The sequence below is a fragment of the Geotrypetes seraphini genome, chromosome 5 (assembly GCF_902459505.1).
Source record: "Geotrypetes seraphini chromosome 5, aGeoSer1.1, whole genome shotgun sequence".
In the NCBI taxonomy this organism is placed as follows: domain Eukaryota; kingdom Metazoa; phylum Chordata; class Amphibia; order Gymnophiona; family Dermophiidae; genus Geotrypetes; species Geotrypetes seraphini.
The window spans coordinates 188,969,550-188,984,247 of record NC_047088.1 but is presented as its reverse complement, the minus strand read 5'-3'; the positions used below and the strand labels follow the sequence as shown (position 1 = coordinate 188,984,247).

General features: G+C 39.3%; 2 protein-coding genes across 6 annotated transcripts in view; one reads left to right on the top strand and one right to left on the bottom strand.

The window, feature by feature from the left end:
* The window catches only part of PPP1R1C (protein phosphatase 1 regulatory inhibitor subunit 1C), a 90,567-nt gene extending 88,208 nt beyond the window's left edge, over window positions 1–2,359 (top strand). The window contains exon 5 of one of the 2 annotated variants that reach the window (XM_033946709.1): window positions 1,905–2,359. In XM_033946709.1, the coding sequence (XP_033802600.1) occupies window positions 1,905–1,999 (95 nt within the window). In that variant the 3' untranslated portion in view covers window positions 2,000–2,359. The remainder of the gene's footprint in view (window positions 1–1,904) is intronic. The other variant, XM_033946710.1, reaches the window with a different exon arrangement.
* Window positions 2,360–10,560: 8,201 nt separating this feature from the next.
* Window positions 10,561–14,698, bottom strand: part of PDE1A (phosphodiesterase 1A) — a 428,052-nt gene continuing 423,914 nt past the window's right edge. For all 4 annotated transcript variants that reach the window (XM_033947141.1, XM_033947139.1, XM_033947140.1 and 1 more), the window contains one exon: window positions 10,561–11,103. In XM_033947141.1, the coding sequence (XP_033803032.1) occupies window positions 11,075–11,103 (29 nt within the window). In that variant the 3' untranslated portion in view covers window positions 10,561–11,074. The remainder of the gene's footprint in view (window positions 11,104–14,698) is intronic.

The following is a 14,698-nucleotide window of genomic DNA, read 5'->3' as shown; positions in this document are numbered from 1 at the left end:
TGGGAGGTCTCTCCAAGTCCCACCCCGGACATCCTGTATTCGTGCATGAGATTTTTGTTCCCGACATGCATCACTTTGCACTTATCCACATTGAACCTCATCTGCCATGTCGATGCCCATTTCTCGAGCTTGATTATGTCACGTTGCAGATCTTCACAATCCCCCTGTGTCTTCACTACTCTGAATAACTTTTGCATCACATAAGTTCACTGTTAATTCGAATGTAATTTTTGCTTGCAAAAAACTGCATGTAAAATTCTTTGCCAGAGTGAAAAATATCTATTCAAATGATGTGAACCTAGGGAAAATTTAAGTAATAGAAAAAAATAACATATTTGTAGGTTGGTGCTTCTGGATCCTTGTAATCCAGCATATGAAGGACTGAATTCTGTATATGGCACTGATAAAAATTAATGCTAAGTGCTATTCTAAGCGGTGCTTAGAGTTGGGTGTTTGTTTATAGAATCGCATTTGGCACTAGAAATTTGGCATAAGGATTTACACCAACTAAAACCTAGTGTAAATTCGAGGAACACTCCTGATCTGCCCTTGCTCCTCCCATGGCCATGCCCCCTTTGCAGATCTGTGGGTAAAATTTACATACAGATCCCGGCGCCTAAAGGTATGCACACAAATCTAAATCAATGCCAATTAGCACCAATAATTAAGTGCCCAATTATTGGCATTACATTGCTCATTTATCAATTGTTGCACACGCAAATAGGTTGCATGCCTATATTTGAAAGCCATATATAGAATTAGTATCTCATTCATTTTTATAAGACCTTTATTAGTAATTTTAAGATTCTAAGTTTTGAAAATGTTAAATATGATTTTTTTAAAAAGAAGTAAACACCCTATAGATGGGAAGAAAATTCTACCCTACTTCAATATCCTGGAGTACTGCACAATGAACGAAGTCAATCAATCCTAATTGAAGGACAAATCCCCTCTTTTACGCTAACACATCCATAGACTAACATGCACACGTTAGCATTTAGGGCTCCTTTTACGAAGCTGCGTTAGCGGCTTTATCGCACGTACATTTTTAGCGCACGCTAACCCCCGCGCTAGCCTGCTCAAGAGGAGGCGGTAGGGGCTAGCGCGGCCGGCAAATTAGCGTGCGCTATTACGTGCATTACACCGCTAGCACGGCTTCATAAAAGGAGCCCCTAGTGTGCGCTAATTCGATTAGCGCACGCTAATCGGTTAGCGCACCTTAGTAAAAGAGGGCCAAAGTTGTGTTTACATTTGTTGAAAAAGATTGTGCTGGTTAAAATAAAATGTAACAGGTTGCCTAATGCTCTGGAGGAACTAGTGAAAATTGTTCTACAGGATTTTGTTCTACCAAAGTTATCTTGCCAATTAGACCAGGTTCGGGAATCTTGCACATTTGACTCCTTTTACGAAGCCGTGTTAGTGGCTTAATGCGCATAATAGCGCACGCTAAACCGCCGGATGCACTAGCTGCTACCGCCTCCTCTTGATCAGGTGGTAGTTTTTCAGCTAGCGCGTGATTAAAAGTCACGTGGGCTAAAGCCGCTAACGCGGCTTCGTAAAAGGAGCCCTATGTTCCTAAAACTAATAAGGTTTCTTGATCACCAGTTTTTATTTACACTGCCTTTTCATAATTCACTTCCTTTTCAAATCCATGTTTGGATTGTTGAAGATAATTATTTCTTCTCTTGTTAAAAAGGGTTTTATTCAAAGCTTTTCATCAGTCCTTACAACCATTTATTTTCAGAACAGAAATGTGATCTTATAAATCATGGTTATTTATGAGCTTTTGTTGAACCTTAAAAAATTTCATTAAAAAACCCCCAAAACAGCACATGCCTTTAACTTTTAGGAATGAACCCTAACTTTGACGAATGTGACTTTAAATCTGGTCTCTGTATTTTCAGGGGTTAAGCATCTGAGAAGTCAGAATGAATCAGCTTTCCCAGAGGAAGAGGAGGAAGAAGAAATAATTGAAAGAGAACAGGAGTGTGACCATTAGAAGTTGCCAAGCTTCTGTGGGGAAGGTTATTTTGAATAAGAGAACTGCTGACCTTTCCATAGCCTGGCATTCTCTTCATCTAAGCTCTAAAAGTACACCATAGGACAATTTCTGGGCACATTCCTCGAATGGATGTTAGAATAACTAAGAAACCTCTTCTGTATTATAACCAAAGAGTAAAGATTTATTTTACAATAATGTTTTTTTTCTTAATAATTTGGAAGGAAAACTTGCAGTCCCGACAGTGATCTCATTTTAATACTGCCAACGCTTGATAACTAAACACATTTTGTGATCTGCCTTCTCAGATCAATTGTAAATAGTTCAGATTTAAAAGCTAATAAAAACAAACTACATTTAGAGAAGATGGTGTGTTTTTACTGTGTCTGATTCTAATTTGTAAAATATGGTTGAGAGCAAAAGGAACGTTTACCATAGAGTTAAAGATCAGCCAACATTAGATTGTAGAAAATAGCTTTGTTTCAGAAATGCAGAAGGCAATGCAATCACAACTTTATAATCCGTCTTCAGTTTGGTCAACTTTCATAAAATATGTCTAAACCGTATCTAAAAAGAAAAATATATGTTCAACTTAAATTTGTAAACAGTGGCTATACTAAATTATAAATAATTCACACAAATGTAATAAAGCAGTTTAAATGGATTTAATATAGATGTCATAGGACCGATTGGATTACAATCTGTGAAGAAGAAAAAAGATCGCCAAGGGAATATACAGTAAAACTTTGGTTTGCGAGCATAATTTGTTCCAGAAGCATGCTTGTAATCCAAAGCACTCATATATCAAAGCGAATTTCCCCATAGGAAATAATGGAAACTCAGACGATTCATTCCATAACCCAAAAATGTTAATACAAAATACTATACGTACTTATGTTGCAAGACCTCGCTCATTTAGAACAGTCACTACACTCCTGCAGCGTCAGAGAGAGAAGAACCATCGACTCAGTTGTGATGATGTGACACATGTATACTGTATGTACTCGTATTGTAAGACTATGCTTGTTTAGAACAGTCACTACACTCTTGCAGCGTCAGAGAACCATCGACTCAGTTGTGAAGTGTATATACTGTATGTACTTGTATTGCAAAACTTTGCTTGTATATCAAGTTAAAATTTAATAAAATGTTTTGCTTGTCTTGCAAAACATTTGAAAACCAAGTTACTTGCAATCCAAGCTTTTACTGTACTATTGTTAAGCTAAGTGCCAGCTTTCTTTTTTTGAAAACTTTAGTTTTTGGATTAATACAAATTTTCACAATTTGTACTCAGTTGGCTGTATAAACTTTTTATCACTTGAATTCCCGTTTTTTTGGGCTGAGAACTTTTTCTCCCATTGGAGTTTTCTCAGGTCTGTTTCTGTCTAAGGGCCAATGAGAATAGTTGTAACTCAGAAAAAGGAGGTTTGTTCCTCCACTTGAGTAAAGATTCTTCTGGATTTTGAAGCCCCTTTATTAAATTTGTGTGAATTATTTATAAGTTTGGTATAGCCACTGTTTACAAATTTAAATTGACCATATATTTTTCTTTTTTTATATACAGTATATATTTTGGGTATTGTGTCCATTTGCTGAATATTTTTGATAATAAAACCGTATCTTTGTCAAACAGAAAGATTACAACTATGCAACTTCTCTAAGTATTCTTCCTGGCATGTGCAAAGTGGATGCTAGGCTATTGGTTCCCATATGAAGGCAGGACATCACATTCACTTTCTGGAGTTAGGAGGAGAGATCAGAACAAAAAATTTTAAAAAAAGAAGATGATTTGGCATCAAGTATTCTGCACAGTCTGAAACACTGCTGCTTGCCATTCTATTTGTAAGATTGAAAGGCGGTCATATACTAACAGCACGTGAATACCATTAATGGACATTATTAAGCACAGGGCCCTGTGATAAATGATGCACATTAATGATGGTGGTACGAGGTCTGTTCAAATAGTTCTAGGACTAATTTTATAAAAATTTATTAAACAATCTTACAACTTATTCCATTGGGTCCCCTTCAAAGTACTTCCCTTCCCTACGTATACACTTTTCCCAACGTCATTTCCACTTCTGGAAACAGTCCTTAAAATGCATCTTCAGGAATCGCCAAAGTTGCTGTGTCGAATTTTGCTTTATGTCTTCAGTGGTGTTGAATCACTTTCCTTTCAGCGTGGATTTAAGGGGCCAAGTCAGGAGAGTAAAGTGGCTGGGGAAGAACTATCATTGAGTTTTTGCACAAAATTTGTGAATTTTGACATATTCAAAACACCTTCCACAACTCATGATATGTTCCTTATAAGCCACTTTCAACATTTCAAAAGTTTCTGTAGCGGCCTTACCCAATTTAAAATAGAACTTCACACTATAGCGCTACTAATTGAGGTCACACATGATGAAAATAGCCGATCAAGTAAACACACTTTCACAAAAACTGCTGTAGCTCGGAGATGACTACAGTTATCAACAAATGGAAAAATGGAGGTTACTCATGAGGTTTCAAGCTACTCAACTCCAACTAGCGCATCTCAAAAGAACTTCACATTGGCGCACAATTCAAACTGTCCTGGAACTTTTTGAACAGACCTCGTATATAACTATTCATGAAAGACTGTTTTATAGGGCTAACAGTTAAAGCAAGTCATGCATTTTCTAACACGTGAGAAACACATATCTCACTTATGCACAGGGCCGCCATCAGGGCAGTACTACCAATCCTGCATTCAGGGGCCCGGAGCTGACAGGGGGCCCGGGCTCCCCCAGGGTCCTAGGCCATAGTTCTTCAACCACCGGTCCGCGGACCGGTGCCAGTCCCAGTGGCGTACCTATGGAGGGGGGGGGGTCGGTCCACCCCAGGTGCACAGGAGAGAGCTGGATGGGGGACCCGCGGAGTTCAACACATCTCGAGCCGCGAGGCTCGTCTTCTGTTCCTACCTGCTCTGCCGCTCACATGTAGCCGATCGGAAGTGTTCCCCGATGTCAGCGCGACGTCGGAGGGAGGGCTTAAGCAAAGTCTGCCCTCCGACGTCAGCACTCACGTTGGAGAATACTTCCGGTTGGCTATTTGTGCGCGGCAGGGCAGGCAGGAAACAGGAGACAAGCCTCTCGGCTCGAGCTCCGTTTTGCTGAGAAAGTTGCAAAGATGGGCTGGGAGGCAAACGCGGAACACAAAAGGGGGGAGGGAGTGCGTTTTGGACACAAGGCATGGACTTGGGAGAGAGGAAGGGAGGGAAAGAGATGCTGAGGTGGGGGAGGGAATGGGTTTTTGGACACAGAAGGCATGGACTTGGGAGAGAGGAAGGGAGGGAAAGAGATGCTGAGGTGGGGGAGGGAATGGGTTTTTGGACACAGAAGGCATGGACTTGGGAGAGAGGAAGGGAGGGAAAGAGATGCTGAGGTGGGGAAGGGAATGGGTTTTTGGACACAGAAGGCATGGACTTGGGAGAGAGGAAGGGAGGGAAAGAGATGCTGAGGTGGGAGAGGGAATGTGTTTTTGGACACAGAAGGCATGGAGTTGGGAGAGAGGAAGGGAGGGAAAGGATGGTTGTGTACACGGGGAATAGAAGAAAGGAGAATTTTTGGTCATAGGGAAGGAGTGAGGTACAGATAGTGGCTTACCAAGGTGGGGGAGGGTGGAGGGGGGCGGTCCGCCCTACCCCGCCCCTGGTTTACATCCCAAGGGGGTGCACAGCTGGCCAGCCTCCAGTGTTCTCCCTAGGCTCTTTAGCCACTTGAGTGCCACCGCCGCCATCGGGAACAGGCCGACACCAAGTTCTCCCTGCTTTTCCCTGTGGGGCCGACCAACTCTCGCCACTCGCGTCAATTCTGACGTCGGAGAGGACGTTCTGGGCCAGCCAATCGCTGCCTGGCTGGCCTAGAACGTCCTCTCTGATGTTAGAATTGACGTCGGGTGGCGAGAGTTGGTCGGCCCCGTGGGGAAGAGAAGCAGGGCGAACTCGGCGCCAGCCTGTTCCCGATGGCGGCAGTGGCAGCCTATTCCCCAGTGGCGGTGGCAGCATTTTCCCAATGGTGGTGGCATAGGGGAGGGCAGGGTGAAAGAAAGAAAGGGGGGACAGGAAGCCAGAAAGAAAGAAAGGGGGCAGGGTGAAACAAAGAAAAATGGGGCACGGAGAGAGAGAGAAAGACAGACATACAGAACGAAAGAGGGTGTGGAGAGAGAAAGAAAGAAGGGGGCAGGGTGAGAGAGAGAGAAAAACAGACATACAGAAAGAAAGGGGGTATGGAGAGAGAGAAAAAGAAAGAAGGGGCAGGGTGAAACAAAGAAAAAGTTTGGGGAGGGAATGAGGTCTGGAGGAGAGGAAGCATATAAGAGGCTGAAAGAAGGGAAGAAATATTGGATGCACAGTCAGAAGAATAAAGTGCAACCAGAGACTGATAAAATTACCAAAGGTAGGAAAAATGATTTTATTTTCAATTTAGTGATCAAAATGTGTCTGCTTTGAGAATTTATATATGCTGTCTAGATTTTGCACTATGGCCCCCTTTTACTAAACCGCAATAGCGTTTTTTAGCGCAGGGAGCCTATGAGCGTTGAGAGCAGCGTGGGGCATTCAGCGCAGCTCCCTGCGCTAAAAACCGCTATCACATTTTAGTAAAAAGGGAGGGGGAATATTTGTCTATTTTTGTATAGTTGTTACTGAGGTGACATTGCATAAAGTCATCTGCCTTGACCTCTTTGAAAACCCGCGGATTATAAATGATAATCAACATTTTCTCTTCATACAGCGTGCTTTGTGTTTTTAAAATTTTATTGTTGGTAGATCATTTTGACTTGACCACAAAGGTAAGGGGGAAGGAGGGAGGGGAGCTGCTGAAAGACATTTAGTAATCCTTGCAGGCTTGACTGTGCAGGGAATTATTTTTGTAAAATCATGTTTTGTTATGTTACTGGCATTATTTAGACTTTAATTTCTATGAATGAATAGAATGAAAATGATATAAATTACTTGCTTGTTTTTATGTGCGTGCGCTGAAGGAAAGTGGAGAGAGAGTGGGCTGAGGACGCTGAAGGGAAATGGGGAAGAGAGAGTGGGGAGAAGACGCTGATAAATTGACAATTGTACAGAATATTGTTTCTTTTTTATATTCATCCATAGCTGCATGTTAATGATGTGCTCATATGCACTTATTTATCATCATAACATATACATCATCATTAACATGCAGCTGTGGATGTGTAAGGACAGGCTGAGGAGGATGGATGGGAAGGAAGGAAGGTGCATATATCAACATATCGTACATTTAACATGCATGATGCAGCTATAGGCAAGCTGAGGAGGATGGGATCATACAGATGTGTATGTTCAGATAAGCGCTCAGATGTGTAGTTTTTTCTGATATATTTATTAAGCTTACAGTATTTATAAAAACACATTTAATACTTGTTACAAAAAATATTGTGCAATTGTGATCTACTTCTGGCCTACAAAGGTCAAAAGAAATCCTTAACAAAAGTGAATTATAGCTACTAGCACTATTATTTATTAGTTATTTATTATGCAGATGTTTGTTAGTTTGTTATTAGTTCAGTTTTAGATATATGTTAGTTTAGAATAGATAGGTATAGATTAGTTTAGTTTAGGTTAGGTTAGGGCCCTGCTGAAAGAGTCTACCTTGACGTGGTTGCAGGCTTACAAATCTTTTGATCAAAGAGTGCGGCGACAGAGAAAAGTATGTGTGTATTCGGCCCATGGAAGAAGGGGGGGTCGGGGGGAAGGGGTGCGTGGGGGGCCCAATAGGATTGCTCAGTAAGGGGCCCAGAAATTTCTGATGGTGGCCCTGCTTATGCATATATTTCAGCACTTACATGGATCAAATGAGATTATTTAACTTGTTAAACTACCAATTTTTGTATGTATAAACAGATGCAAAGGCAGGCCCAATGCTTATACCTTTAGCAGAAATATCCAACTGCTAAGGGGTTTTCCTATAAATAAGATGCAAACATTTAGAGGCGGAATATGCACATAAATGATTAAAATACTGGCATATTCGTACATATGTACAGGATGTGTGCACAAACAGATGAAATTGTAAAAACCCCAGCTAAATACTATCCTGTAAATATGTGCAGCATAGTCTGACCCCCCTTTCTTCTTTCATACCTACTTCTAGAAGCCATCTGGCCATTCTGGAATTAGCTTCCTTCAGTGTACAGTTTCTTCTTTATATAATCCTCCACCAATCACACCCACGATGAATTCTGTTCTAATCTCCCAAAATTACAACTATAATGTGACTGAGTTGAGGTATTTTTTTGCATGCAGTTTCTGAATGGTGATCTTAGTTGTACTACTTATTCTGTTTTTTATCTGTAGTAGGTGTACTAATATTTGTAGTACTGTGTACTTATAGATAGGGTTCTTGCTGTTTGAGTCATAGGATTAGTACTACTGTCATGACACATTTGATATATATATATATATGTTGAATTATGATTTTTTTTTTTCAGTTTTGTATTATTTAACAATATGCCTGATTGTGGAGATCTTTATATTGCTATTGTTCAAATGACATGAGAATTATAATTTTTTGCTGTATGATGTCTTCCATGGAGAAATCTTCAAGTTGTGATCTGCATCTGTTGTTGGAGGAAGTTTGATTTTTGTTAATGCAGAGCATGTTTACACTCATAAGAACTGCTATACAATGTCAGATCAAAAGGCTGAGAGGGTCATGTATGCAGTGTGTCACATATGTGAATATAGTCTGTTAGGTGTATCTCAATTCAATAAAAGTTAACTGCCCCAGAGTCTAAGAAGTGTATAGAACGCAAAACATGCAGATCATTCCAAATATATACCCCAGATGCATGACTAGCATGATTTAATAACTTTGTATATTTCCATTTTAACAGATGCAGAACTAGTAATCTGTATCGAATGGGAAGTTGGGGAGAGGGCCCATGACTCCTATTGCTTGGTGGCCCAGATCCCTGTAAGTTTGCTTCTGTGATATAGCATGAACTAGGAATGTGCATTCGTTAAAATGTATTCAGTTCATTAGTTATTCTAAGTGGCATATCCTTCTCAAGCAGTTTTAAGAGTTGACCATAGCACAGAAATCATCATTAAGGTCCTTTAGACTTGGCTTCCACTTTTCATTTGGTGGACCATAGTCTTATGTGAATGTTTAAATGAAACTGGACTGAGAGAGAAAGATATGCAATGGTTTAAGTATATTTTGTATGATATTTTCTACCGTTATGTTGTAGTCAACTACATCTGAGATAATTAAGATGCATTATTGCATTCCACTGGGCGGTCTATATTATCACCTATACCTTTTAACATTTTTTGAGTGTCCTTTTCATGATCATTCAAAATTTTGGGGTAAGCATGTTCTGCTATGCAGATGATATTTTACTGGTTTGTAAGGATTCTGGATCTTCTTTTAATTTAGCTCCTTTACAAAGTTTAAAAGTGACATCTCAATAGCTGACAGGCTATCATTTGGTCCTAAAAGTTGATAAGACTGTGGCATGGTGGATCACAGGTTAGGAACACTGCTAGTGTTATTTGGTAGACCAATGGCAGTCATTAGGTATTTAGGCATTATTTTAGATTATAAGATTTCCTTTCACGAACAGATTTCTGCTATTGTAAAGAGAGGGTTTTTCATTTTGTGTCAATTGCGAAGTGTGAAGTGCTGTTTTAATCAGACGGCATGACACACTTCACAACAGGCATTTATCATTTCTCGTCTTGCTTACTGCCATATAGTTTATGTAGGATTGATATAACATGGGTATTAAACATGTACAAACCTACAAATTTGGGGGAAGATACATAAATATGACCATATTACTCCCCCTACTGTATTTAGAACTTTTCATTGGTTGCCAAAGTGTTTCTGTATTTTGTGTAAGATCATGAGTTTGGTTCACAGAGCCTACTAAAAACGGACCCCTTCATATCTTAGTAATTTAGCCATCTTTTACAAAGCCACGCTAGCAGCTACCATGCAGCAAAAGCCCTTTAAATCCCTATGAGCTTTGAGGCAGTTACCTCAACAACAGCGCAGATTTGTTAAAGGGGGGGTGGGGTGGGGAGGGGAGTTATTCCCTATGCTCCTGAGAAGACTCTTAGGCCCTTGCAGGATTTTACATTAGTGATGCCACATTTTTCCAAGTCTTGGTGGAAGTCAATCCAATCTTGTGCTTTTTGTAGGTTGGCTCCATAATTTTTTTAAAAAAACCTTCCAAAAGTCATTTATACCAAAATGAAATTAAAGGCTTTTAAGAAAAAACTATTAAAGACTCTTTTTTTTCTTGATAGCTTTTTCTCGACAGCTTTCAAATTTTAATAAACTGTAACTGAAATCAGCATATAACTGTTTACATGTGCTTTATAGAATAACCCTATAGGTGTCTTGCGTGAGTCAGAAGGTCCAGATATATGTTTCAATATACAGTACAGCAAGATAACTAGAAGAACCCTTTATCATAAGATAAAATAAACAGACACAAAACATGTTTGAAGATTTCTTATTCTGAAACCAGAAAAATATAGTCATTCTAACCACAGATGTGTATAGTGCTTATGCTTTTAATGCAATTAAAATAGACACATTTTCCATTTTCAAAAGTGTGACAATAATTTCTTAAAGAGGGATGAGACAGTAAACAGAAAAAAAAAAGTCTTGATAAATATCAAACATCAGGTGCATTGGAAAGAATAATTTGTAAATATCTGAACGCTGGGGTGTTGTTGACTGTGATCATTTTTATCCCTCATTATCCCATTCACAGATATGCATCAATGTGTTATAGTCATACTTGTTCAGTTTGCAGGTGCAAAAAAACATAAAGTCTGTCAAGAAGTGGAAAGGATGGATGCATGTTTTGTCATCTGGCCACTCCTAAAACACCAGCAGATTAAGTACTTCCTCTTCCTTATGGTGTTCAACTCTGTGCATCCTTTGCCTCATATAACTGGCCATGGCAAAACCTACTTGGATTCTTCGGTGAAAGACACAGTTTGGCGGTCAGTAGTGCTCATACATCAAAGAGCATTGCTGCTTAGACCCCTCCCATCTGTCTTCATTTTTAGTGGTGGGAGGATCTTGTCTTCCGCTCTGTAAAGGAAATCAAGAGATAGGTTTGAGTTTGAGCTCTCCACAATGCACTGTTCACAGTTATATACAACATGAATACTTCGGATCTGCTTGGGTTTCTGATAAAAACAATGGGGTTGATTTTATAAATGGCTCCTAAAATGGCCAGCGCCTAGAGAAATGGCATTGGCATCAATCACACTTAGGAACCAATTACAGAATCGCAACTAGCAGCGCCTATGTAAAAACTTAGGCACCTGAAATGTAGACCAGGGTATTACAGAATTTCAAGCACCTAAGTTTTTGGAAAATCATACTTCGCAGCGCCTAAGTCACACTCCACTTGTAGAAATACCCACTTAATCATTACAGAATCCTATTGCCTATTGCCCAATTTGTTTTAGCAATTATTGAGTCTATTAAGGGTATTTGGCTAATTAATCTCCCCCTTTTATGAAACCACATTAGCGTTTTTTTATTGCCAGCTGCAGTGGTAAAAATTCTGACAATCAAAGGAATTCTATGAGCATTGGAGCTTTTACTGTCACAGCTGGCAATAAAAAAATACTAACACTGCTTCATAAAAGAGGGGGGTAAGTTAAGCGCCCTTTAGAGAATCAGCCCAAACTTGTTTTCTCTATTTTCTCTATTAAATATTGAACTAAGGCCAGTACTGGGCAGACTTGCATGGTCTGTGTCTGTATGTGGCCGTTTGGTGGAGGATGGGCTGGGGAGGGCTTCAATGGCTGGGAGGGTGTAGATGGACCGGAGTGAGTCTTAATAGAGATTTCGGCAGTTGGAACCCAAGCACAGTACAGGGTAAAGCTTTGGATTCTTGCCCAGAAATAGCTAAGAAGAAAAAATTTAAAAATTTAAATTGAATCAGGTTGGGCAGACTGGATGGACCATTCGGGTCTTTATCTGCCGTCATCTACTATATTTTACCCATTTACAAGAATTGAAAGGCTTGTTACAATTGAGCAGAGACTCTGCTGAGAACTGAGTCTCATTTTCTAATTACTAGTGCCTAGAGTGATCCTGTTTTCTATCATATGCAGGCAATTTATTTGATTATGCACAGTAATTATTTTTGGCATTTTAGTCATCATTACATAGAAACATGATGACAGATAAAGGCCAAATAGCCCATCAAGTCTGCCCATCTGCAATAACCATTATCTCTTCCTCTCTCTAAGAGATCCCAAGTGCCTATCCCAGGCTTTCTTGAATTCAGACACTGTCTTTGTCTCCACCACTTCTTCCAGGAGACTGTTCCACACATCTACCACACTTTCTGTAAAAAAGTATTTCCTTAGATTACTCTTGAGCCTATCACCTCTTAACTTCATCTTATGCCTCTCTCATTGCAGAGCTTCCTTTCAAATGAAAGAGACTCAACACTTGCACATTTACGCCATGAAGGTTTTTAAACATCTCTATCATATCTCCCCTCTCCTGCCTTTCCTTCAAAGTATACATATTGAGATCTTTAAGTCTGTCCCCATACTCACCATTTTAGTAGCCTTCCTCTGGACCGACTCCATCCTTTTTATATCTTTTTGAAGGTGAGGACTATAGAATTGCACACAATATTCTAAATGAGGTCTCACCAAAGTTTTATACAGGGGCATCAATACCTCCTTTTTTGTACTGCCCATACCTCTTCTATGTACCCTACCAACATTCTAGATTTTGCCATCACCTTTTCAACCTTTTGGCCACACTAAGCTCATCATATATAATCACACCCAAGTCCCGCTCTTCTGTTGTGTACATAAGTTCTTCATCCCCTAAAGTGTGCTATTCCCTCGGGTTTTTGCAGCCAAAATGCATGGCCTTGCGTTTCTTAGCATTAAATTTTAGCTAACAAATTTCAGACCATTCTTCAAGTTTTGCTAGATCTTTCTTCATGCTATTCACACCATATGGGATACCTACTCTGTTGCAGATTTTGGTATCATCCGCAAAGAGGCAAATTTTACCTGACAGCCCTTCAGCAATATCGCTTATAAAAATGTTAAAAAGAACGGGCCCAAGAATAGAACCTTGAGGCATACCACTGGTAGCATCCCTTTCCTCAGAGCGATCTATATTGACCACTACCCTCTGTCGCCTTCTACTCAACTAGTTCTTGACCCAGTTCGTCACTTTGGGGCCCAACCCGAGAGCACTCAGTTTATTTATTAGAAGTCTGTGGAACACTGAAAAAATGCTTTCCTAAAATATAAATACACCACATCTAGTGTACTCTCTCTATCCAAGTCTCTGGTTACCCAATCAAAGAAATTGATCAGATTTGTCTGACAAGACCTACCTCTAGTGAATCCATGCTGTCTTCCAGAAACTTCACTTGAGTACCTGAATGTAAACCACTTAGGCTATAAGAGGTATGTAAATACTAAAATAAATAAATTTTATGTTACATAGGAATCTTGTGTACTAAGTTCCAATAGTTTCCTCTCTTAAAGTTTTGGGAATCACACTAGATCGTCATTTAACCCTGGTGGAACATACTTGTTAAGAAATGTTTTTTCATACTATGGAAATTGCGAACCATTAAAAAAATATTTTGACCCAATTACTAGTACAGACTTTAATCTTGTCCATTCTCAATTACTGCAATATAATCTATCTGGGATCCTATAAAACAATCCTTGGAAGACTAAGGTTAATTCAAAATCCGTTTAATTTTTGGGTTGAAAAACAGGAACATGTCTGCTCTTATTACCGGCAACTGCACTGGCTACCAATAGAAGCTAGAATACTTTTCAAATTGCTTGCATTTGCTATAAATTGTTATCTGGATTATCTCCATTCTACCTTTTTTTCTCACTTTGAATTGTATAGTCCAATTAAGTCTACTCGTTCTGGTTTATTTACTTTTCCCAATCCCAAAAATCGCCGTTACAAAAAGTTTTTTGATAGAACCTTGGCATATCAAGCAGGTAAAGTCCAAGCTTGGTTAGATGATATGATTCGACAAACTGGATCCTATTGCACTTTCAGGAAATTAGTCAAGACCTATTTGTTCATGAAATTTGTTACTTGATTAGTGACTACATCATAGTATTCACACTATAATAGTATAAAACTGTATATTATCCTGTTGCTTCTCATATGTTTTGTATTTCATTGATCACTGAATTGTTCTGTTTTCTTATTTTGTGAACCGCCTAGAACTTTTTGGGCATTGTCGGTATAGAAAAATAAATTTATTATTATTATTAGAAGGAAATATTACCTTAGCTACGCATGAATTAGTTTGGATTATGTATTCAGGACCAGATTCTGAATAGCGTGACCAAAGTTGCGTGCACAAATTGATGCTGATTCGCATGTGCAATGTAATTGTTTAACAAATGAATCAGTGACAATAAGCGGCAATTAACAAGTAATAGTTTGCACTAATTAGAAGTTACGCATATCACATTCCAAGTACATTCTAAAAAAGTGGCGCGAGTAAATTCTAGGGTGCAAATCTCTGCCCAGACTTATGATCAGGGGAAGAGCATGAGCAGACCTTGGGAGTTTCTTAAAGTTAGGCACACTATTATAGAATATGCCCGATCTGTTCACAACTTAGGTGCTGGTATTTAGGCCTAGTTTTCATTGGTCT